Source organism: Mustela nigripes, chromosome 11 (assembly GCF_022355385.1).
Source record: "Mustela nigripes isolate SB6536 chromosome 11, MUSNIG.SB6536, whole genome shotgun sequence".
NCBI classification, from domain to species: Eukaryota; Metazoa; Chordata; class Mammalia; order Carnivora; family Mustelidae; genus Mustela; species Mustela nigripes.
Window position 1 is genome coordinate 38273386 of NC_081567.1, and position 21663 is coordinate 38295048.

The following is a 21663-nucleotide window of genomic DNA, read 5'->3' on the forward strand; positions in this document are numbered from 1 at the left end:
CAGCTGAGCCCCACGTGGGGGAGACCAGGAGTGTACTGGGGCACACCTGGTCCCCTCCTAGACACTCGCAGGCTCTGGGACCTCAACGTTACCTTCTGTACCCCGCACCCCAGCATCTTAGCCTAGAAAAGGGAGCAGCCACTCCTCTAGAGTGACCAGCCACAGACACGGGCATGTAACCACTCCTGGGGCCTGGTGGGGCAACGGAGCACAGGCCTGGGGGTCTGATGGGGTTTATCAGTCTTGGAATTCTCCTATCCTTGTGAGGTTCGTGTCTCACTTGTACTGGGGCTTGCTGTAAGTGGAAGGAGACCTGGCGCCCTTTTCCAGACCAGCGGCATCAAAGCCCGAGATGCCCAGGCCTGCCCCCACCCCCTTCCCATGAAACCCAAAAGGAGAAAGGAAGACATCCCAAGAGTCCTGTCTCCTCACGGCTCACCCAGCCTGGGTCCCAACCTCCACCGCAAGTGGGGGGCTGGGTCCTTACCGTGTTCCCCAACCAAATGCTGGATCTTCTCGTAGGGGTCAGCACCCCTCAGGCTCAGGGGGCTGTGCTCTCCGGCTCTTGGAGGCCCGCCAGCCCGCTTCCCCGTGGGCCCGGGGCCGGTGCCACCTTTGCCGCCCCCAGCGGATGAGGGCAGGATTGTGGGGTAGTTCATGGCTCTCAGCCCCGTGGCCAGCTTGAGGTTGGCGGCAGCGGCGGCCGCAGTGGATGCCACCCGGGCCCTCTCCTGCGGCCCCTCCACATGGCAGTCTGCGTGGTACACGCTGTGCACTGACTCGGCATCGGGGGGCCCACAGCCCGGTGAGGGCGGTGAGGGCAAGGCCCCAGCCCGCACCAGCCGGGTGTCCCCGGGGCCGGGCTCAGGCCGGCGGGGGCTGCCGTGGCTGAAGTGGTAGTGGTGGTGGTGGTGGTGGTGGTGGTGGTACACCAGGTGGTGAACGGAGGCCGTGGGCCTGCCCGTCCGCCTTGGCCGCCGCCCGGGGCCCTGGCCATGCAGGCCGCTGCTGGGGTCCACCTTCTGGCGCCAGCGGCTCTGCCAGCGTGCATACAGACGCAGGCCGCGCCGCTTGACCTTGCGGCAGATGTGGCCCACATACTTGAGCAGCTCCTCGTAGCAGCTGCCCGGCTCGGAAAAGCTGGCCAGCGTGCTATCGTTGGAAAGGTAGCGCGCTCGCTGCTCCCGCATGAGCTGGTTCTCCCGCTGCTTGGTCTCCGAGAACTGCGTGGCGATCACCACCAGGCACAGATTGATCATGAAGAAGGAGCCCACCTGCGGCAGGCGGGCAGTGGTGAGCCCCCAGAGGCCGGCCGTGACCCGTCGCCCCGCCAACCTCTGACCAGGGAGCTGCGGAAGAGGGCGGGGCGGGTGACGGCCAGCAGGGCAGTGACCGAGTCCCTGAGGGAACAGAGCCCTACTGGGCGCTGCTTGTTCTCAGGGCTGGGGACACAGCTGGGAGCGTGGCTGGGTGGTCGCCCCACGATGCTGGGGTCCCCGCTGATGTGAAGCCGGAACCCAGCATCTGCCAAGGGCGGCTCAAGCTAAGTGCTCCTTGCCCATCAGCACGGCCCACATGTGAACAGGAGAGTGACACACGGGGGTGGGGGGGTGGGGAGAGACTATCCTTCCCATAATCTGTATAACTCGCCACCCCCACCCCTGACCCTGCAGCTTCACTTCCTCCAGGAGCATCACCAAGCAACACTTCTCTGCTCGTGCTCGTGATCAGAAACAAGGGGGCAGGACACCTCCCCATCTGTGTTCACAGCGGGGTCCTCGTAGACCCTGCCCGGGTCACCTCCAAGCCTGGAGGCCCACATACACTGTGGACGGCTGTACCTGGCGGGGGCACCTACGCTAGAGAGACCTATGTCTTCGGGGCAGCCTGCTCTATGAAGCACTGGGTCTGTAGGCCCATGAGCACTGGAGCAGTCTGGGAATCCCAGACACTGTCCTGCATCTCCTGCAGCCTCCAGACAGGACCCGGCTGTGGGAGGGCCAGGGGGGCTGTCCGAGGGCTCCTGGAGGTGGGCCTTCCCCAGCAACGCCATCCTGTTGGGGGCCAGGAAGAAGCCCCCCGCCGCCCCATGGGCAGCCCTGACCCTCTGCCACCCCGCCCTGCAGCTCGGCCAGCTTAGCGACCCTGAGCATCAGTGGAGGCTGGGAGGGTGGGCGTTGGGAAGGGGCACGAGAGTGCCCGCCGAAAGGGGACTTTGGCGGTCCGCGGCCAGCCGTCACGCTGCCAGGGCACCCCCACCCGCAAGCACTGGTGAGCACCCCGCCCAGCCCCCAGGACCTGCCCCATCGCCCGCACTCACGATGATGAGCAGAATGAAGTAGATGAAGTTGTAGAAGGAATGAGCGTCCATGACGTAGTACATTATGTCCACCCAGCCCTCCAGCGTGATCACCTGCGGGGGCAGGCGGCTACACACATGCACGGCCCCGGGAAGGCGGAGGGGCCTCCTCGCCAGTACCCCCGTGGCCCTGCACACGCAGTGCCCGCCCCCCCCTGCCCCGGCCCGGCTGATGGGGAACCTGAGGCTGGGCCCTTCACCGCAGAGCCAGGACCCACCTGGAAGATGGCGATCCAGGCGTAGCCAATGTTGTCGAAGTTGATGGCGCCGTTGTGGGGGTTGGAGCCCCCAGAGCGGCACACATTGTAATACTGGTTCCAGTTGATGCAGGCATTGTGGGCAGCACCGGTCGGGCCCTCGCGCTGCGGCTGCCCGTAGGCCTCCCAGCCCAGCGTGCACTCCACGCGCAGCTCCCGGCGGCTGGGGATGTGTGAGCACTTCTGCATGCCATTGTCTCGGCGAGAGGAGCAGATGAAGGGATTCTCCTCGCCCTCCTCTGTCTGGTAGTACGGCCGCAGGAAGGTGAGGTTGTTGTTTCTGTGGGCAGACGGCGGTCCCGGAGCCGCAGAGGGACGCAGAGACGAGAGAGACGGACAGAAGAGCAGAGAAACACGGGTGAGACAGGCAGCGACAAAAACAGCATGACAGGCAATCAGAAATGGTGAAACGAGCAGATTAACAGGGAAGTACCCAAAAGCACACGTAAAAACAAAGAAATGAAACAGATCCAGAAAAAAAAAACCCCAGCTAACAGTACTCTAAGAAAAGTGCGTTCCTAGAACCGGAACTGGAGGGAAGGAGCCTGAGGGGCTGGAGAAGTGGAGCATCTGGAGGCTGCACATCTAGGGGCCCAGCAGGAGCATCTGGGGTGGGGCTGTAGGAGAGGAGCCTACTGGGGGCGGGGCATCTGGGGGCGGGGGATGTAGGGGCCAGGCTGTAGGAGCGGAGCATCTGGGGTGGGGCTGTAGCGGGGGGGAATCTGGAGGCAGAGCATGTGGAGGCGGAGCATCTGGAGGCTGCGCATCTAGGGGCCGGGCAGGAGCATCTGGGGTGGGGCTGTAGGGGAGGAGCCTACTGGGGGCGGAGCATCTAGGGGCCAGGCTGGAGGCCTGCAGCACCTGGGGTGGGGCCAGGGGGGAGGAGCCTGCTGGGGGCAGACCCTGTTGGGGGCGGAACATCTAGGGGTGGGGCTGGAGGCATGCAGCATCTGGGGATCTGGGGTGGGGCCAGAGGGGAGGAGCCTTCTGGGGACGGAGCATCTACAGGTGGGACTGGAGGGGTGGAACATCTGGAGGCGGAGCATCTAGGGGCCGGGCTGGAGGCCTGGAGCATCTGGGGTGGGGCCGGAGGGGAAGAGCCTGCTGGGGGCAAGAGCCCACAGGGCCCCACACCTGGCAAAGGTGCTGTCCAGGAAGCAGCGGTTGCGCAGCAGGCCAGCCCACAGCTGGACGCCCACGATGCCGAAGATGAAGAAGACAAAGAAGCAGAGCAGGAGAACGTTCCCGAGCATGGGCAGTGTGTCCAGCAGCAGCGTGACCAGGATCCGCATGCCTGCAGGGGCAGGGAAAGAAGTCAGCACAGCGGAGCTCTCCCGGCGCTCCCGCTAGCCCACAACCCTACGGAGCGCCCTCAGCCCTCCTGCTTTTCACACATGGGATCAGCAACTCCGGGGAGAGCTTGCAGTGGTCCCCACACACTTGGCAGGCCCCAAGCCCCGTGACACCTGTGGATCAGACCTACGTGAAGGAAAGCAAGGCTGTGGGCCTAGAAGGTCTGGGGGCTGGTGGAGTCCAACAGCCCCAGCCTCGGGGCCACCAGGAGCTCAGGCTCTGGGCTGCCTCCAGCACTCAGGAGCCCGGGGTTGTACAACAAGTACGGGGTCCAAGGACATTTCTTCCCAGGCCCTGTGTGAATCGTGCTGGAGGCAAGTCCTGCCCTGGAGGGAGGGACCCCAAGGCAGGGGTGGTGTGCTGAGAGGCAGTGTTGAAGCCTGGGCACCTGGTGCTGGATACATGCAAATGAAATTGGGAGCCGGTGAGCTGAGCCCCATGTGGTCACAGGCCCCTACCCACGTGGGCCTGTCCCCTCCCAGACCTCAGCAAGGAGGACTGACTCCTCCCCCGGAACAAGCAAGGGCAGGGCTGAGGCACCAAACCGCACTCTGGGCAGGCAGGAGCGGGGTGCAGATGCCAAGGCCTTGGGGAGCAGCAACCTGGGGGGGGGGGTGCGACATGGCAGAACACGCCCATGCAGCCGCTGGCATGACCCTCAAAGGCAGTGCAGATGGGGAGCCTGAGGTTAGCCCAGCAGCACGGTGGGGAGCCCGGGCCCTGTGCAGACTGTCACTCCCCGACCCTGTCCGAGTTTGTTGTGTGCTTTCCAGAAAAAAGCAGCCAGTCCCCAGGAGCCCCCTGCGGTGAGTGGCGGGAGGCTTGCCGTCTACACCCCCTGCCCCCGCCCAGGGCTGGGGCCACCGCATCTAGGAGCAGCCCCAGCAGACCCTGGTGAGCTCTCTGCAGGGCCAGCGGGATGCGCAGGCCTGTCCTGGGGGAGGGTTACTCACTGGGCACACGGTTGATGGCGCGGAGGGGCCGCAGCACACGCACGGTCCGGATGGCCGAGAGGCTCACGTTGTGCCCATCCAGCGAGTACTCCATCATGCTGGCGGGTGGGCAGAGGAACAGGAAGGCTCGGGGGCTGGGGCCTGGACAGGGCCCCGGGGGCAGGGCTGAGCACCACCTTTCTCCAGAGCACCTTGCCAACTGAGGCCAGAGGGCCTGGTCCCTGTGCCTCCCTGGGGCCCCTTGCCACTCATGGACCATCTGCATCTGTTCCCCCCCTCCCTCACCGCTGGCCATGGGGCAGCGTCCTTCTCCCTGTCAGAGGCTGCACTGACCCCACCCCCAGCTGCCTCCCAGTACTGCCTCCACCGGATCCCTGCAGAGTGCACCTCCCCCTCCTGGTGGGACCCCGTTGCTAGCAGAGCCATGGGGAACAGGTGGCCCAGCCGGGCTTGGCCAGGCACGCCTGCCACCACGGGTCCAAGGGTCTCCTGGGCCAGCCCCGGCTCTTGGGGGGCAGGGGAGCATACCCCGCCATGACGATGAAGAAATCCAGCCTGTTCCACGTGTCCCCCAGGTAGCACTTCTGCCCGAAGAGCCCCAGGGCCACCATCTTGATGATCATCTCCACCGCGAAAAAGGCGAAGATGAAGTCGTCGAAAGCCTGGCGGGAGATGGAGCCTGAGCACTGTTCCTGCTGGCACTCCCCGGGGGCCGGCCCTGGCCTCCCCAGCGTCCCGGGCCCACCTCCAGGATGCTGCAGCGCTCTGACTGGCACTCGACGTCCTCGCAGGGCCGGAACATGCCCAGGGTCACGCAATTGAGCATGATGACCAGCATGCTGACGTGCTCGAACCACGTGGGCCGGCCGCTGAGTTAAGGATCAACGGTGGGGACGGGAGCGACCTGGGGAGCGTGGACCCAGGACCCACCCCAGCACCCTATCCGCTGGGCCTGCAGAGGCAGGGCCACAACCCTGGCCCCTGTGTGCTGCGCCGGCAACTCCCCGCCATGGGCCCCTGTCCTCCAGCCCCTGCTCCTCTGCCAGGCTCCCCCTGACACTGGCGCCCCAAGCTGAGGCCGGTCATTTAGGGAGTCCTCTCACGGGCTCCATCCAGCCTGGGCCCCCACGTGCTGTGGATGTGCACACACCGTGAAGGCAGCGAGAACACATCTTGGTGTTAACCCCCCCGTGACTCCAGCAGGCTGACAGGGCCCTGACCAAAGCTGCTGGGACGGGGAATGAGAGCTTTCAATCTGCTCAGTCACTGGGCGCGGGGGACCCACAGTCCTCCTGAACACCTGCACCAACGGGGACCCAGGAGGATACCTCCTCGCCCCCTCCCCAGCCCCCGGCCCCAGTCCCAGAGCCAAAGCTCCCCATGGTGACTGGCCCTGTCCAGGAGTCTCTGGCTGACAAGAGGACGTCCCCGTGGGGTGGGAGCCTCTGAAGCCAGCTCAGCAGGCAGTGCCGCTTCCCCACACACTCCGCACCCCTGCATCCCTGGTGTGGGGACCAGAGCCCCCCTGTGACCTCCTGGACCTCCCAGGAGCAGCCACCAGGGGGCGCTAGGGTTCCACACAGGCTGTACCGTGCCCTGGCCCAGGGTGGGCGTCTCTGGGAAGGGGTGCACCCAGCACTCCCACCCCAGTTGGTGCACTAGGGACTCGGGGCGACCTGTGCTGGGCCGGCTGGACCAGGCTGCGTGGGGAGCTGGGCGCCATGCAAACCCTGTGAATGTGGACAGGTATGCCCAGCGGCTGGCAGGACTTGTGGTATTCTGTGCAGCTCACACGCTGTCCCCACATCAGGATCTGGAAGCAGCCCATCCTCTTCCCTCTCTCCCCCAGCACCCCGATCCTGGGCAGAGGTGGGGCCAACACCGTCACTCCATTCCCACACCCACGCAGCCCCAGCCCTCAGCCCCCACCCAGGGGGCCTGGCTTGCCTGCCGGCGGGTGGGGATGCAAGGCCAGAGACCTGTGGCTGATGACTGCACCTGCAGTGCACCAGCAAGCCTCCACCAGGGCGTCTTGGGGCCCCCCTGCACAGACCAGGTCCCAGGCTGTCAAGGAGGGCTCAGGCTGCACCAACCCCCTAACCCTTTGTCCCTTAAAGGCTGCAGTCATAGCTCTAAGGAGGGACCATCTGTGTGTGTCACTGTGGGGGGGGTCCCCAGTATAGAATGGCTCAATAGGTCCTCCTACAAGGAGACAAACCTCCCACATCCCCATAAGGCCCAGCCGGGGAGCAGGAGGCTCTGGGTGGGTGATGGTCAGAGGGTGTGAGGGAGTGCGTCCCACCCCTGATACCCAGGTGGACGCATGTGCATGCCCCGCCTCCTTGCCCCTGGCCCGGAAGAAGCCCACCAGCTACCCTCAAGGCCCTAACCATCACTGCTACCCACCCTCACTACTGCAAGACCCGGAGCCACCGTTCGGGGTCCTGACAGAGGCAGGTGGGGATGAAAGGGGCAGGTACAGGCATCTCCTGGTCTAGGGGATGCCTGCAGGGGACCTGCCCCAGACCCCACAGCTACTGTCAGGCAAAGCTGAGGACCTCTGCCCTCGAAAGCAGAGCAGACCCAGGCCCTGGGCTCCACTAGGCCAGAACCCACAAGACTATTCAGCTCAAGGGCTGGGAGGGGCCCTCAATCCCCAAGACAAGCCACAAACCAGGGCCCTGTAACAGGAAAAGACCGCCCTGCTTGGGGTCCTACCTCCACATCTTCCCAAGCTGCCGACAAGTGAAGCCTGGGACCCACCAACTGTGGCTCCGACTCCGCGGGTCCTGTGGGTGTGGGCCCGCCTGCCCCACCCATGAGACACGCCTGGCAGGCTCAGTAGCCCTCCCTCCCTCAGTACCCCTCCCAGGTCCCCAGCGGGGAGGGCACGAGTGCAGGTTTATCCCAGAAGTAAGGCCACTACTAGAGTGACTGATGACCAAACCGGTCAGCACGAGCACAGCACCTCAGAAGTCCTCCATCCACCCCCAAGAGCTCTCACCCTTTGGGGTTTCTCTCCTAATGATAAAGCCTCCCCACAACCAGCCCAGACACACACCTGGGAGGAAATGACCCTAGGGTCCTGCACCTGAGCCCCAAGACCTTGCCTTGGTCTGTGTAGGGGTGGGTAAGGGTGCTCACGTGTACACACGGTTCTCCCGAGACCCCCCCAGAGCCACCATGCAGATGGCTGGGGGCTCCCCAGAGAAAAGAGTAGCGGGCCCAGGGGTCACTGCACACCAAGGCCACCCCCTCCCCCATCACACCTTAGCGGGCAGCCAAGGACAGGCAGGGCCAACCTGCTCCTCAACCAGAGCCCGGCGACTCCCAGAGACTTAATCACACAGATGGATTTTCTGGGTTTTAATTAAAAATCCTTTAGGTTTTGAACCAAATTCTACAAATTAGAGTCAGCTTCCACCAGGGTTCCAAGAAAGCCTCGGTGATGTACAGCCTGGAGGCGGTGGCCACACTGGCATAGGGAGGGGTCGAGTCCGACGCTGAGTGATACGGTCTCTGCCACAGGACCCCAGAGCACTGGCAGGCTCAGTCTGGCCGTGAGCCCCCTGACCTACATACTGCGACTCCCCTGGGCCTAGCCGGTCCAGCTCCAGGGAATTCCCGGGGCCTGGGCTGGGCCTGCACCACCACCCAGGCTGGTGGGGGGTGGCCTATCAATGAGAGACAGGGCTCAGACAGGCCTGATGAGAGGTCCCAGAGCCCCTCTCGGCATTGGGAACAAAGGTCCTGTCTGTTGGGGACCTCTCAAGGACCCTGCCCATGCTGTGGGCACACACCCTTCCAGCATACTCCCCATGGCCTGGCCTGATGCCAGCCTTTCCCACTGCCTCCCTCTCCTCCAGGTCTTCCTGGGCCTGGTGGGGCTAGCAGGTGTCCAGCCAACGCTGCGCCACCTTTGCACTCTCCCAATGGTGCCCACGGCCAGGCCTCTCTGAGCTGGGGTGGAGGGGGAGCCCAGTCCTGTCCTGACACTCTTGGTGCTGGAAGGACGGCCTCTCATGCCACCAGGGCTCCAATGCACCCCACAAAGACACCCCAAAACCAGGCCCAGCCGGGGAGGAGGTAGAGTCGGTAGAGTCGAGGACCGAGCCAGGTGACCGCTGTCCGTGGTGCTGAAGACATCCTGCCCCAGGCCCGCTGGGGGCTGGGGAGGAGGCTGTGGACGGGTCACCTGCTGAGCAGCCCCGAGGTGGGGGGAGTGGGGGGTGCTGCTCCCCCTGACCCAGGCTTCCCGGGGAACCACCCACCGATCCACGTGCCTCCTCAGACTGCCAGCTGGCTAAGCAAAGCACACCAACTGAGGCTTTGAAGACGGTGCAGGCCTGAGAGCACCCTCTCCCTCCTGTCCCTGGCTGTGGGCACTGGGTGGGGACGGCCAGGAAGTGGGGGTGACCGTGGCAGGCACAGTCATCTCTGCACAAAGGCGTCATCAGCTGGAAGCATGAGGCTGCTGGGCCTGGGCCTGGAAGCCAGAAGGGGCTCACAGACACTCAGCCCCCGTTTCAGCGGCTGTCAGCCCCTCACCAGCAGCTGTGCCAACAGGGAACCTGACGCTCTGGGAGGTCCCCCCCGGCCTGTAGGGCACAGGACTGTGTGGCTGAAGGGTGGTCCTGGACCTCTGAGCCGAATCCTCACTGATGGCCACCCAGCCCTGCTGGCTCAGGGCCCCCAGAACTGTGGAGTAGGCCATCTTCTCTCCCCCCTACCAGCTTGCAGCCTGGCCCGACAGTACCACTACCTACCCCTCACCCTGAGCCTCAGTTTCCCCAGCTGCAGCACAGGAGTGATGGTAGGTATCATCAGACGTGGAGGGGAGCGCCCAGCAGGCTCCAGGTCCCCCTCCCTCATCCTGACGGTGTCACTTCAGCTCCCTGGCTGGCTGCAGACATGAAGAAAAGGGACATTGTGTTTTCGACAGGGGTGCAGATGGGGAAGCAGGATACCTCTCCTTGAGGGGTGGACAACGGTGGGGAACACGGCTGTAAGGCTGTGGGGGGGTGGCCACAATGCAGGCTTCATGGGGACCAGGCCCTGACCGCGCAGGCTGGGCTCCCCGAGGGGCAGCCGTGAGCTCACAGGGACAGAGGGAAGATGAGAAAGCCCCAAACAGGCCAGCCCCACCTGCCGACCCCCAGAGCAATCTGCTCCACCAGCTAAGCTCCATTAGACCACATCCACAATAGCTTGGTGAGTGTCCCTGTGCCTGGGAAGGCAGTGGGGCACGTGCGGTGGGAAGGAGGGGACGCAAGGCAGGGTGGCCCACAGCCTTCAGACTCTCAGGCTGGCACCTGTCTCTTCCTCATGGCCTCGGCCCAGGTCAGGCCAGCAGCCTCCCCCACCTCCCTGTCGTCTACCCTGTACCCATGGCAGCCCCCCACTGCCAGGATCTACTGAGCACAGCCAAGAGGCAGCCCGGGGCCACCCTGATCCATTGCCCATCAGGAACACCGAGCCCAAACCGCCGACTCCAAGCCCTTGGGCACCAGCCTCTGACCTCGATGGGACTGGCAGTCTTCCTGTGTGGTGTGGATAAGGGGCCCCGACAGGCAGGGGAGGTGTGGGGATGAGCTTGGCCACTCCATACGCCTGCACCTGCCCTCAGATGCACAGTGGCCCCACACTCCGTGCCAAGGGCTCCCCCCCACCCCATGGACTGCTGGTGGGCAAACCCTTCCCGTTGGCTGCGCACACGAGGCCTGCTGCTCTCACCCCTGGCCCCCCAGCCTTCGATCTCTTGAGCATTCAACCTTGCTTTTGCAATTTGTTCAAGGAGAAAAGCCTGTGTTTGTTTACGGGGGAGAAAGCCCCTTCTGGAGGACAGAACAATCCTGGGTTACCAACAAGAAGACATCTGCGGTCCCCATTCAGCCAAGTGGACAGCTACAGACAGAACAGCTCTGGGGCGGGAAGGAACAGGCCCCATGGGACCCAGCCAGCTGCAGATCAAATCCTGGGGCCCAGCGGGCAGCACCGGAGATCCCCAGACCCGGCCAACCTCACAGAGCACAGCGTGGCCTTCCCCAGCCCGGGCCCCTCCCAGCCCCGCATCCGACGGCTGGGACAAGGGCAGTGCAGGGGACCTGGGGAAAGAACCCAAGGGCGCGTGTGGCCAGGCTGGTGAGCCCAGAAGTGCAGTCGACAACCAGGGAAGCTGAATGTCACGTCTCTGTGGTCGAGGGGGAGACTGCGGTGAGGGGCACAGAAACCCACCCTGGTTGGATGGAGTGGCGCACGGCCGCAGCGGGAGGCGTGCACAGAGAGAATCAACGTGCAGAGGCCCGGCTCCCTAGAACACAGGTGGACATACGTGCGCGAAGAGGCATGTGGAATGTCTGGGAAAAGCTCCCGTGGGGGGGAGGGGGAGGGTCACGGCTCCGTGCAGGGAGCAGGCGAGACAGGACCTGGGATCTACCCCGCCTCTGTCCTCTGGGCCTCTGCAGGCCACGTAGGACTGCCACAGTGAGGCGTCTCACTGCCCAGGCCCACACTGCGTGGCTGCCAACGTGGGGGAGGCCTGGGAAAGGCCCCCACCCACCAGGGCAGACACTCGGCCCCTTGCTCACGGTGGCGGGAGTCCACGGGCCTTCTGCTCTGTGCCTGGCTGGCAAGCCCCCCTCCCAATGTTGCCACAGCAACACGCTGGCAACAGCCTCCTCCCTGGCCCAGCATCTGAACAGGAAGCAGCATGTTCTTACCAGAGACCATTAACGACACGGCTCCTCCCAGACCCGCTCCTCTGCACCGTCAGGGACCCACTAGGCCTCTGTGAGCACCTCCAGGGAGCCCTCAAGGGAGGCATGCAAGATGGACAGCGGCTGAGCTGGGCAGCCGTGCCCTCTGGGGACGGCGGACTTGGCGGGCAGTTCCCCCTGCCCAGCCCACTGTCTGAGACCCTCCCAATGGCGCACCCCCACGTTCCTGCGCGGCTTGGCAGCACCCCCCCAGCACACCCAGAGGTGGAAACAGGTCCTCGGACACACATGCACACACACACACGTGTGTGTATACCCAGCAGCAGGGCTTGAGACCACCCCAACATCCACTAACGCACAGCAGCACGTAGTCCATCCACATGACACTGCTCTGCTGTGAGGAACGGCGTGTCGACACTCATGTGACCAGCTGACCCAGAGAACTGGATGCGCAGGGAGAAGCCAGGCGCACGAGAACAAGGCTGTAGGACCCAGAGTCTATGAAGCAGGACAGATAGACGCAGGCAGACCAGAGACCCATGGCTGCCAGGGGCAGGGGAGTGAGAGTTAATGGGACAAGCTCCCTTCGGGGTGATGGAATGTTCTGGAACTAGGGAGGACGGGAGCTTGCAAGACACTGTGAATGCACTCCCCTCCCCAGGACTGCTCACAGAGGACGTAAGAGTTTTATAGCTGGCGCAGGTCACCTCGGTGACCAGAACAGTCTGTGTTCATCCTGCTGGAGTCCCAGTCCCATCACTGCGGTCACTCACTCACAGGGCAGAGACACAGGCCCTACACTGGCGTGGGTGGGGGTCCCCTCCCGGCTCCCTGGACTCTCAGCCCCCCTGCAGGGCACAGCCATCCCCCGACTCGGGGCCACCGAGTCCTCCTCGGAGCCAGCACTCCTGAGTCCTCCTGGTGGCTCCCCACCATGAGTCCAGCTGCCCACAGGGAGGGCATCTGAGGACGCCTCCCACAGCTCCCAGTAGCCGGGGTGCTGGGGTCGGGGGGTCTGGCCACGGGAGAACCTTCGGTGGCAGCTACAGGCCAGGGACTAAGCCAGTGTCGCTCAGCCCCCACCCTGGGCCGTGAGCCCGGTTAACTCCTGTAACCTATAAACTGGGCCTGGCCCCACAGGGCACCCCTGGTCCTGGTGGAGCCCAAGCCTTCGGCCATACAACCCCGTGCCTCAGGAGGGTCCATGCCTGTGCAACTGCCAATGACGCCCCCAGCCTGAGGGCAACCGGCCCCCAGCTGGAGCCACAGGCAGGGGGCTGCTCCCTGGTATCAGCGCCCCATTCCCGTGGCAGCCTGGACTCCTGGGGCTGACTCCATCCCTGGAGCACAGAGGCCCCCTTGGGCAGAAGGTGTGGAGTGGAGACCTTTGTGGATCCTGCCCATTTCCCAGCCGCCTGAGGATCCCCTGAGGTCTTCAGACTTCTGCCCCAGACTGGGGGTTCGGGCACAGCCCCCCAGGGCAAATGGGCAAATGCCCTTGCTACTGGGCAGAGTTACAAACACTCCTGTTTACTTCACTAAGGATGCTACGGAGGGAGGCTCTTCCTGTCGCACCAGGCCTACCCAGGCTGGGATGTTCACCTGCCGTTGCGGGGCCTGGGGGCAGGGGGTCAGTCAATTGTACACCTGCTCACACACCGGGTCCCTGAAGAGCGGCACAGCATCGCTAGGGCCTGGATGCTTCTGCTGTAGAGGCTCCCCTGTACGTGGGACCCACCCTCGGGCCCAGCCAGCTGGTGTCCACACTGCAGGCAGCCACGGTGAGCGAGGATGCCAGCACGGCCTCAACAAGTGGTGGAAGAATCCCACGGCAGCTGCCCAGCTCCGCCAGGGGCCTGCCAAGTGGGCACACAGACGTGTCCACGGCTACACCCCTCTGTGGCAGCCTGGTGGCACGGTAACCTTTACCTGCCCCAGCATGCCCAGGCCACCGCCCACAGGGACACATTGACAGCCGTGCCAACTGCCTGGATGTCGGGAAGATGGGATGCTGGGCTCTGGGGGGAAGCAGGCACCCTCCCCTACAGCTGTGGACAGGGCTAGCCGTGCCAGACCTGCCACCGTGGGAGCAGCGGTTGTCCTCCAGCAGCTGCGGGAACCGACGGTGCCCACAGGGCTCCTGGAACAGGGCCTCTGTGCCACCAACCCCAATGCCCACACGGGCACTTAGTCCAGTTCCCCGGGGGGCCCTCTGTAAGGAGCAGGAAGCAGCCACTCCTGACCACGATGGAAGGAAGTCTCTCTCCTTCCCAAGCTTGCTGCCATGATGACCAGCTGCTGGAAAGGGGAGAAGTAGACTGTGGGAGGGGGATCCCCCAGCTCACACCCTCTACCAGTCCCACAGCTCAGCCCAGACCCTGGTGTCCAGACCCCTACCCCAGGGGCCACCACCCCAGGACTTTATCTGGGGGAAAAGGGTGCAGTCCAGAAGGTCCTGTCAGTGTCTGGGAAAAAGGGGGGGACAGGAGTGGGGTCCGGGGGACCAGGGGTCCCCACCAGGTGCAGGTGCAGGCACACTCTTCGGAAGTCACAAATGAAGGGCTTTCTCAGCCTCTCCCCACCACACAATGCTGGCTCTGCGCAAGGAAGGGCCTTGGTTGCCTGTGGCCGGCCCCCATTCATCCCCGCCGTGGGACACAGGACCGCTGCCCCTGGGGAAGCTGCCTGTCAAGAACTCCCTGGACGTGGCTCCCCCAGCATCCTAGTGACGGGATCTACCACGGCCCCTGGGGGGTGCAGCGGGACCCCATCCCCTCCCCACTCTGACACAGGGGCCAGCCTCTGTGCCGAGTCTGTCCCCCACAGCCTTTCCTAAATGATTCCCTCTGCTCGGAGGTCCAGCCTCCCCCCTGCTTGCCCTCTGGCCAGACTTTGCCACAGGGAACCCTCCTCCCCAACTCTGTCCCTGTCCCTGTCCCCCCACCACAGCCTAGGCCTGTGTGACTCATGCTCACTGGGCTCTGGCCGGGGTGGAGAGGCGGCATGGCTGGCCAAACATGGAGCTGTTTGTTCTCGGCCAGCGGCTCAGGGTCACATGGTGGGGGGTGGGGGGAGCGGCGGGGTGGGGGGAACGGGGAGTTCAGAGGGGCTGGGCCGTTCCTGGGAGAGCACCTCCACGGGAAAGCTGAGCGGCTACAAGCCCACTCCCCATGTGGGGATGCTCCCACTGCCAGAACATTCTTCCTCTGTTCTGAGAGCTGCTCCCGGTTGGCGACCTGGAGACTTTAGCCACCTCTGACACCAACCTACAGTGAACCCACTCCCTGGACCCCTGGGCCCCTCCACATCCCCCAGCAGAGCCCAGGGCCTGGGTATGTTGTCAGTGGCTCGAGGCACCGAGGCCCCTCCCGCCCACGTGATTTCTGAGCCAATCCAGCCACGGCCCTGTCCTGGCCCGAGTGGCACCTGCGTCCATCTGCCCCAAGAGGGGGTCACGGAGGGCAAGCAGGCCGGGCAGGGCCCTGGCAACCCAGACCCTGGCAGCGGCATGAGCCTGGGGCGTGTCTGGGCACGTGCGTGCGTACCTCTCGTCCCTGTGCACTGTGCACACCCTGTACACATACACCTGAGCGGGGCGGTGTATGCACAATGACACACGCACACAGCTTCCGGTGCTCGCCTTGAAAGGAGAGGGGCTGGTGGCTGACTCTTCTCCTGAAGGAAGAGCCCCCCACCCCCCGAACAACATGAAATGCTCCCTGACACAGACATCAAGGAGCCCGAGCACATGCCCACAGCTCCCTCTAATTGCACACAATTTTAAAGACCATGCTAATTAGGAAGAGTGCTAATGTCTCCACTTAGCTCTTAATAAAGAGCTTGATTTGGGAATTTTTTCCAAGGCATAATTGAGTGGAAAAGCACCCCATCCCACCTCCCACCACTGTACCTGCAGGGCGCCTGCCTGTGCTGGCCACGGACCCTCACAGGGACCCTGTCAGCCACTTGGTGGCAGCGTGCCCAAGCGCCTTGAGGGCCCACAACCCCCCTCGCCCAGAGATTTTCCTGTATGAAAATGGAGCTGTTTCATTCCACATTCTGATGGATCCCCAGGTCACAGCCCTGGCCTGCTTCCTGCTGGGGAAGCTGAGGGCCTGCCGGGCTCCCAGGACCTGGCCACCCCTTCAGGTTGGCTTTGTCCTGAATGCAGAAGGTCGGAAGGGCCGGCCTTGCCAGGTGAAGTCTTCCCCAAGACCCTGGAAGAGAAAGGCAAGGGCCAGGGCACAGAGCCAGGAGGGCCCCCCGGGGAAGAGGACAGACCGCCCGTGGGGACAGGCCTTCAGGGCCTGCTCTGGGCAAGAATTCTCCAGGCCAGGAATAGCAGCAGTCGGCCCACCGCACAGCTGCCCGAGGCCGGAATTAGCGACCCCGACCCTGGGGGACTGGACGGCCCCTCCTTGAGAACCCAGCCTGGAGGACGCCGTCGGCCCCACCCCCTATGGCAGGTCTGAGGGAAGCTGGAGGAGCTCCTGCTGCCAGAGAACCAGGCCCCGAGGACTGGAGCCAGGGAGGCCCAGTCCCTCACAGTCTTGCCCATGCCGGCACACACGGCAACCGTGGCAGGAACACGCTACCCTGTATACATGGGAGCCTGGCTCACCCCACAGGTAGGCAAGGGGGCCCCGCAGCAGGGCTGTTCCCACACCCGTCTCCAACACCAGCTGCCCCCCTCCCCCCGCCCTGGGAAATCCCAGCCTCCCAAGTGTCGCCTGGCACCTGGGTACTGAGGGGACGGGCCTTCTGGTCACGCCTGGCCACCTGCTCTCTCGTGGCCCACGGGGGCACCGCAGCCCAAGCTTCCTGCTGGGAGGGGGGACCCCCAAACCTCCTGGCTGAGATCGGGGATGCTGGAGTCCATGCCCCACCCACCCACACGACACACGCGCACAGGGCTCCTTCCCAAACTTTCGGGTGGGTAAGAATCCCCAGGGTGCTGGGCAGAAATGCAGCCCCTGCCCCAGGCACAGGAGGGCCACCTGGGGGCCCCGAGGGCAGGGCGCTCGGACCACTCTGGCTGGTCAAAGTAGCCTGCCAGTCTCGGGGGCCACGCGCCCTCCACAGCCGGCTGCTGCTCTGAGATTCACCCACCACCACCACTGGGCGCTGCCGTCCCGCCAGGCCCCTGAGGCAGCAGCCGCCCCATCGGATGGGGCCTGCCCTCCTGCGGGCTGAGAGCTGCTGGGCAGGGGCCCCGGGACTGCCTCGAGGAGGACGCTTCAGCAGAGCCCAAGGCTGGGTGGGTGGAGGCCTCACCACCGGCAGAGGGGGCAGCATCTAGAAACTTCTGGATAAGTCCCGGGCACTGGGGGCCCCCCAGAGCAGCTCCAGCCCTCACTGGCTCCCAAGGGATGAATGTCCAACAGACACCAGGCACAGGGGCTGCAGTCCTGCGGGCCCCACCAGCACCATGTCCCCCGCACTGTGGGAATCCGCCCCAACCAAGACAGAGGCTCAGGCTGACCGCAGGAGCCACAATTAAAGCGGGACACCCTGCCCCCACCCAACCTGAGATGTAGCTAGGTTGCCTTCCACTCTGAGAAGCCGATGGCCAGAGACACTCGGGGTCGGGGCACTGGTGGTAGATGGTAACATGGGGCTTTCAGATGCCTGCGCTAGACTGGGGCCAGAGGAGGCGGCAGCAGAGGCCAGAGAACCCCTCACCGAGAGCTGCAGGTGTCCCACACAGACCCCCAGATGCCCCAGCTCTGCTCTTCCTCCCTGCAAGGGCGCTGGCCATCCACACCCACACGCAGTCCAGACCCGCCCGTGAGGCAGCTGTAGGATCTTCTGGAAAGGCTCTGGAGCCCACGGGTTCCTACGGCCCCCATTTTACACACGGACACCAGAAGGCCCAAGAGAAGCAAGCTCCTGCTTGTGCGGTAAGTTCAAGGCCCATGGGGCACCTCTCCCGGCCCTTGGAGAGCACATTGCCCCCAAGCAGACCCCCACTGGTGCTGAGACCAGCCCCTCGGGAAGGCCTGGGCAGCCCCCACACACCCCACAGGGAGCTGCCTACTCCGGCCGGCCCAGCCCCGTCGGGACCCCAGAGGCCATCTGGCTCTGCCCCCAGGTTATTAATAGCAGTGACATTTGAAAAGGACGGCCCAGAACCTCAGATGTTGGGTTTCAACTTGAAAGCTGCAGGACTGAGCTCAGCACCCGGTGCTGCTGTCCCCAGTGCCTCAAGGGCCCCCGGGGCCCCCGCCGAGCCCGGCCTGACCCCTGGCCCTGACATTTACACAGGGCCGCCCCTGCCAGCATCCTTGGAGCGCCTGCCCACAGCTCAGGGCCAACACCGTCCCTCTGACCACGGCGGAACGCACAGAACATGACACGGAACTCACCGTGGCTCGGTGTCCTGCGCATGGACCTCCAGTACGAGAGCCCCCCGCCCGGCCCAAGCAGAGGCGGGGGCAGGACTCGCTCATGTGAGGAATCCTGGGGTCCAGGCACAGAGTTCGCAGTGCCAGGCCTGAGGGGATTCCGCCCCCCTGCACCCGGACCACAGGCCCCTTCCCTGCTCAGCCACCAGCGATGAGGCACTCCCTCCCAGCCCTGTCCCCCAGACCCTGCTGCCACGGGCTGAACTGTGATCCCCCAGATTCCTCCGCAGGAACCCTAACCCCCAGGACCTCAGAACATGTCTGCGTTTGGTAATGGGTCTTGAAGTGATTTAGGTAAACTGAGGTCAGTAGGGTGGGCCCCATCCCCTCTGACTAGCATCCTCACGAGGGCCGAGGGGATGCCCAGGAGGACCTGGCCCAGCCACGCCCGGACCTCAGCCTCACCGTCCTCCAGCCCTGGCAGGAACACACGCACTCCGTGGTGTCTGACACAGAAGCTGTGAGCAAAGACAGGGGCCAGCACACCCCTGGGGGCAGGTGTGGCCCTAACGCCCCGTCCCCACTGAGCTCCAGAAATTGGTGGTGGCCTGCTGCCCAGACGGACGGCGGACACGTTCAATCCCTGAGCTTTCTGTGAACATCTCCCAGATACAGGCTTGGCCCGATCTGGCCCGAGGGGTGCCACTCCAGCAGCAGCCGGGTCCTGCCAGTCGGGCGTGGTAGGAAGAGCTCCTCCCTCCCCCACACCGGGGCCATGGACCCAGTGGCTTGGCTCTGAGCTCTGCCCAGGGGCAGGCTCCCCATGCTGCCTGACAGCAGGGTGACTGGCTGCCAACCCTGTGGGGACAGGCACTCCCCCAGAACCCAGTGGGCTGGACCAGGCACCACCCCCTAAACGGCCACCAGGATGTCCCTGAGGCAACGGCAGCCCAAGGCCACGGGCAGACAGAGGACCCTGAGGCAGAGCCCAGGCTGTCAAAGTGGAGAGGGCAGGAGGAGCTGGTGGGAGATGGAGGCCCAGCGGCTGCCGACACAGGTGTGGGTACCTGCTCAGATGGGCCACCTACAGTGCGCCGTCTGCCTTCTGCCTGGGAACACTCTATGCTTGCTTCAGAAGCCACAGAGAGCACCTCGACCTCCCTCACTGAGCACCTACTGTGTATTGGGCCTGCTCTGGGTCCCTGGACAGGAGTAAGCACGCGAGGGCCCGCATTCAGGGAGCCAGCCAGAGGACGGTAAGAAACGGGTGACGTGTCCGGCAAGAACATCAGTGCGGTGAGAACTGCTCCAGGCCTAAGTGAGGGGACGGAAGAGCCTCTGGTCTGGGCGAAGGCCCGGCAGCGGGAGCAGGGACAGGACGACCTGCGGGGGGGCAGAGCCAGGGCCAGTGATGGGGCTGTGCCCTGAGTTCACGTGACAAGCCCACTCCTCACCCCTGTGCAGCACTGGACAGGACAGGGTCCTTGGGACTGCCTGCCCCACACCTGGGGACTCCTGGGGGTGAGGAGTCTCCTGGGCCTCTCAGAGCCCACCCTGCTCAACCCTCAAGGCAGAACAGAGCCTCAGGAAAACCCTGTGCACCGTAGGCTTTACTTAGTAGGTACACCTGTGCGCACAGTAGGCCCTCAGATCACGAGCGGCTTGGGCTCAGGTCTGTGTGCACACCGAGATAGCGGTGGATCGTACACACAGTAGGGCCTCAGCCCAGCAGGGACTACAGATACAGGCTTCTGCACACAGTAGGGCTTCACCTTCCAGGAGTCATGCCCCCAGGAAAGCCTCCTTGGAAAGGTGCACCTGCGCCCCTGGTGCCCTGGGCCCCAGCCTCCCTGCATCCAGCTGACAGCCCAGCCCACCGGCCCACTAGCCCCAACCGCAGGGGGGCCCTGGGGAGTCTCGCAGCCATGCAGCCTGCCGGTCGGCCTAGCCTGGCTCCCCTCCAGCCGCCCGAGTCCGAGCTGATCCCCTAATAACTCGATCCATTATGTTGGAGTAGAGTTCCTGGAAACCGGCAGGAAAGGGGAGGCTTCTGTGAATCATCCGAGCGATTTTTTTTAAACCAACAATGGGGCGCCTCTCCCCTCCCTAGGGCAACAGGCTGCCCACGCTTGCTGCTGTCCCCCCACTGCTGGTCAGGCGGCACCGTGCACCCTGAGGGGTGGGGGTCACGAGTACCGATGGACCCCAGGGGCCTGGGCAGAGCAGCAACCCCCTCCAGAGCTCACGGCCCCATCCTTCCCACCTCCAGCTTGGCCGAGGCATGGCTTCTCCCCCATCCCACCGCCCCGAGGTCAGCCTGGCTGGGGGTCAGGCTGCCCACCAGCAGAGAGATCTGCTAGCGTCTGTGAGCAAAATTCCATCCAGCCGCCCACGAGCGCTATTCCCCTGTCCTGGGGTCCGGTCCCCACCAAAGTAATGGCTCCAAGAAGGAATGGGGTCAAAAGGAAGGAGGAGATTCTGGAGCTCAGAGTGACCCACACAGACCACGGGCCTGACTGCCCAGTGTCAGGGCGAACTGTGGCTCCCAGTGCCTGGTCCAGGGCAGGCAGTCAGGCCCCTGGGAACTCCGTGTGTGTGTTCTCAGGGACCGCGGATCCCCTTCCCCCAGACGACGGGGAGCCACATCCACCCCACAAGATGCCACGTGAAAGGCGAGGCAGGCGAGCAGCCTCCCCACAGCTTCCTGACCTGACCCCACAAGCAGCAGGAAGGGGCCCGGTCCGTCCGCGGGAGCGGGCCGGTGGGACTCGCCGAACTGTGAATGCCCCCTCCTCACTCAGCCTCCGTGTTGCTACAGAAAAAAGGCGGACACGGAGTGGGTTCATTACCACCCAAGGACGGCCAGGCCTGCTGTCCTCCAGTCCTAGTGAGGAGAATGGCAAGACGCACTCCCAGGGCCGTCCGTCCTCTGTCCCCCGCGGCCCGGGCACTCCGCACATGGGGCTCGCAGGCCACCAGCAAGCACGCTCCAGCACCCCAGCCCAAGTTACCCTGAGCCAGAGGCTCCCGCGCCCTGAAGGACATCCCCCCGTTGCCCAGGGACCCCCTGACGGTGAGCAGTCCCTGCACTCAGAGTCCTGACTAGTCTCTCGAACCACCAGGCCACGATTTGCCGCCAACACCCACTGGGACACATGCACCTCTGGGCCCTTCCGGCCACACCAAGGGGTCCCCACGCCCCTGACGCGGCACGAGACTCACCCTCCCGCATCTGCCCAGGCCCTGTGGGGCTGGGGCTGCGGATGGCCGGGGGCGGGGGGAGCACCGGCCACAGCAGAGGGCCACGCGTCTCCTGGCTGTCGGAAGCCGGCACTTTCGTGACAAATCCCACAATTAGGGAAATCCCCGGGCTCAGAAGAGCTGGGGCATGCGGTCACCTGTTGTGCCCACATCCTGGGGTTCCCTCTGCCCATCATGGGGCGTGCTGCCTGGGGGAGGGGGGCCCGGCCCTCTTGGTGCGGGGGTCTGGGGAGGAGCAGGCGGAACCCGGGGACGCCGAACTCCAGGGGGAATGTGAGAGCTGTTCCCGTCGGACACAGAAGGCACGTTCCGGAGAAGCCTTTGACACCCGCAGCTCTCCTGCACGTATCTGGAAGCTTCTGTGAAGGGGTGAAGGGGAGGCTCCAGAGGGTGTGGGTCTGCAGCATGGCTCCACGGGGG

At 64.5% G+C, this 21663-nt stretch overlaps 1 protein-coding gene across 2 annotated transcripts in view; it reads right to left on the reverse strand.

Moving 5' to 3' along the window:
- CACNA1H (calcium voltage-gated channel subunit alpha1 H) overlaps positions 1-21663 on the reverse strand; it is a 56081-nt gene that overhangs the window by 17093 nt on the left and 17325 nt on the right. For both annotated transcript variants that reach the window (XM_059415755.1, XM_059415754.1), the window contains exons 2-8: positions 5668-5779; positions 5451-5584; positions 4923-5020; positions 3751-3910; positions 2578-2896; positions 2321-2413; positions 488-1274 (exon numbers count right to left, since the gene is read on the reverse strand). In XM_059415755.1, the coding sequence (XP_059271738.1) occupies positions 488-1274; positions 2321-2413; positions 2578-2896; positions 3751-3910; positions 4923-5020; positions 5451-5584; positions 5668-5779 (1703 nt within the window). The remainder of the gene's footprint in view (positions 1-487; positions 1275-2320; positions 2414-2577; positions 2897-3750; positions 3911-4922; positions 5021-5450; positions 5585-5667; positions 5780-21663) is intronic.